At 61.4% G+C, this 2,447-nt stretch overlaps 1 protein-coding gene across 1 annotated transcript; it reads right to left on the reverse strand.

The window, feature by feature from the left end:
• Positions 1–1,198: 1,198 nt before the first annotated feature.
• FOXL2 (forkhead box L2) lies at positions 1,199–2,116 on the reverse strand. Its single transcript, XM_026073078.1, has one exon. The coding sequence runs from the start codon at positions 2,114–2,116 to the stop codon at positions 1,199–1,201; it is 918 nt and encodes a 305-aa protein (XP_025928863.1).
• Positions 2,117–2,447: the final 331 nt, after the last annotated feature.

Raw genomic sequence — 2,447 nt, forward strand, 5'->3', positions numbered from 1 at the left:
CCCGGCCCCGCTCTCCCGCAGCCGCCGCTCGGGCCCGAGCCCGCAGCAGCGCCGCGAAATGAAACGATATTAAAAGAGAGAAAGGCATTTTATTGGAGACGTTACAATGCTAGAAAGTACAATAAAAGTGCTAGTTCACTCTAGAAAAGTTGGTCCCAAAATGGTACTATGCCACAGCATCTATCAGCTTACACAAACATTTATAAAATCGCTATCAACTGGCCCCTGTATTATAAACGCTATTTTTTTTCACATTTATCTATTTAAAATTGGAGGATCAAAACGTTTTAAGAAAAAGGGCAAGCATTCAAAAGCAGAACCTACCAGAAAATCCATTTTGGGCCAGGTTTTGGGTCAAAAATATGAAGATAGTTTAAAGTTTCATTATTAATATGCGCACGGAAAAATATTCAAATTTTATAGGAAACTGCCTTTTTTTATAACATCAAAATTTTTTTTTGACTTGTATAAAATTACTTTTAAGACCTCAGAGGACATTGTTTACTTTTAAAAATATATCTACTGCTGCCGAAACGTTTCACGAGTGACCCTGACGGGTTTTGCTTGTTGGTTTCTAATAACCAGCAACATCGCACATCTCCTGCTTTTACAACAGTCCCCACATAAGTACTATTTTGACAAAAAGCCACAGCTGTGAAGAAGTGCAGTGCTTTGCAGACCGAGGAAGAAGAAAGGAAAACGAAGAGGAGGAGGAGGAGGAGGAGAGCGGGCGCCGCGGCCACCGGCAGTGCCGAGGCCCGGCGGCAGCGCGGCCGCCACGCGTGGAAACGCCTCCGCTATGTACAAGCTCCGCTTTTCTCTCCCCAAGGCTCAGCCCCGCAGTTTAAGGCCGAATTGTGAAGGAGCGGAATTTTGGGGGCTAAACCGCCTGTTTTTAGTTGCATGCTCTGCCGCCTGCCCCCCTCAAAGCCCTCACAGACAGACAGACAGACAGACAAACCGGCGGTGCCTCCGTGCTGGCTACGGACGGACAGACGGGCACGGCCGCGGCCGGGGAAGCTCGCCGCGCTCACACCGCCTTCAGCCCCCGCGGAGCACGGCGAGCGTTTCCCCGCCGCCACCGTTTGGGCACCGAGAGAGAAAACTCCGCGGTTCGCGAGAGGAGGAGGAGGCGGCGGCGGCGGAGGAAGACCAGGAGCGCCCGGCCGCGCGGGCAGCAGCRGGCGCCGCGGCGCGGCTAGATGTCTATGCGGGAGTGCAGGGCGCTGTGTTTGCTGTCGTGCTCCCAGTAGGAACAGTGCATCATGGACAGCTCGGCGGGCTGGCGGGCGCAGGCGAACTGGAGGCCGGCGCCGTTGGCGGCGGGGGCCGCGGGCGGCGCGGGGCTGGCCGGGCTGAGCTGCTGCGGGTGGTGGGCGTGCGGGTGGTGGTGGTGGCCCATGCCGTTGTAGGAGTTCACCATGCCGGGCAGCGCCATGCTCTGCACCCGCGAGTAGGGGCCGTAGGAGGCCGGGCCCGAGAGTCCTTTCACATTGACGGGGCTGACGTTGCCGCCAGACATCTGGCAGGAGGTGTAGGGCATGGGCGCGGGGGGCTGCGCCAGCGGCCACGAGTTGTTCATGAAGGTGGACTGCAAGTACTTGGGCGGGGAGAGGTAGCCGTAGCTGTCGGGGCTGAAGAGGGTCTTGCCGGGCTGGAAGTGGGTCGGGGGCGGCCGGAAGGGCCGCTTCATCCTCCGCCGGCGGCGGTAGTTGCCCTTCTCGAACATGTCCTCGCAGGCGGGGTCCAGCGTCCAGTAGTTGCCCTTGCGCTCGCCGCCGCCCTCGCGGGGCACCTTGATGAAGCACTCGTTGAGGCTGAGGTTGTGGCGGATGCTGTTCTGCCAGCCCTTCTTGTTCTTCTCGTAGAAAGGGAACTTGCTGATGATGTACTGGTAGATCCCGGACAGGGTGAGCCTCTTCTCGGCGCTCTCCCGGATGGCCATGGCGATGAGGGCCACGTAGGAGTAGGGGGGCTTCTGCGAGGGGTCCGGCTTCTCGGGGCCCTTGTCGGCGCTCAGCTCCTCCTTGCCCCGCTCCGGCTCCTTGCTGCCGCTGGTGTCATGAGCCAGCAGAGCCACCGTGTCCTCCCCGGCGTCCGCGTAGCTGCTCATCATGGTGCCCCGCGTCCGCCGCGCGGGCGTGCGGTGCGGTGCGGTGCGGAGCGGTGCCCGGTGCGCGGTGCTGGCGGCCGCCCCGCGCCGCGCCGCTCCGCGCTCGCCGGGGCCGCGGCCGGGAGCGGGATCGGGAGGCGGCTCTCGCGGCGCCGCTGCTCCGTGCAGCGCGGCGGCGGCGGCGGCGGCGTGCCTGCCCCCGCGGCTCCGCTCCCCTCTGCCGCGGCGGACGGGCTCTTTTCTGATTTGTATGGGCCCGGCCGAGTTCCGCTTTCGTCAGGAGCCCGCTCCCCTATCGCCGCCGAGCCGCTGGGCACGGCCGAGTTCACCCCGC

Source organism: Apteryx rowi, unplaced genomic scaffold (assembly GCF_003343035.1).
Source record: "Apteryx rowi isolate R43461 unplaced genomic scaffold, aptRow1 scaffold_36, whole genome shotgun sequence".
NCBI lineage: Eukaryota > Metazoa > Chordata > Aves > Apterygiformes > Apterygidae > Apteryx > Apteryx rowi.

What these genes read in the sequence shown, in the direction of transcription:
- FOXL2 (XM_026073078.1), bottom strand. Translation starts at nt 2,116, where the DNA reads ATGATGAGCAGCTACGCGGACGCCGGGGAGGACACGGTGGCTCTGCTG.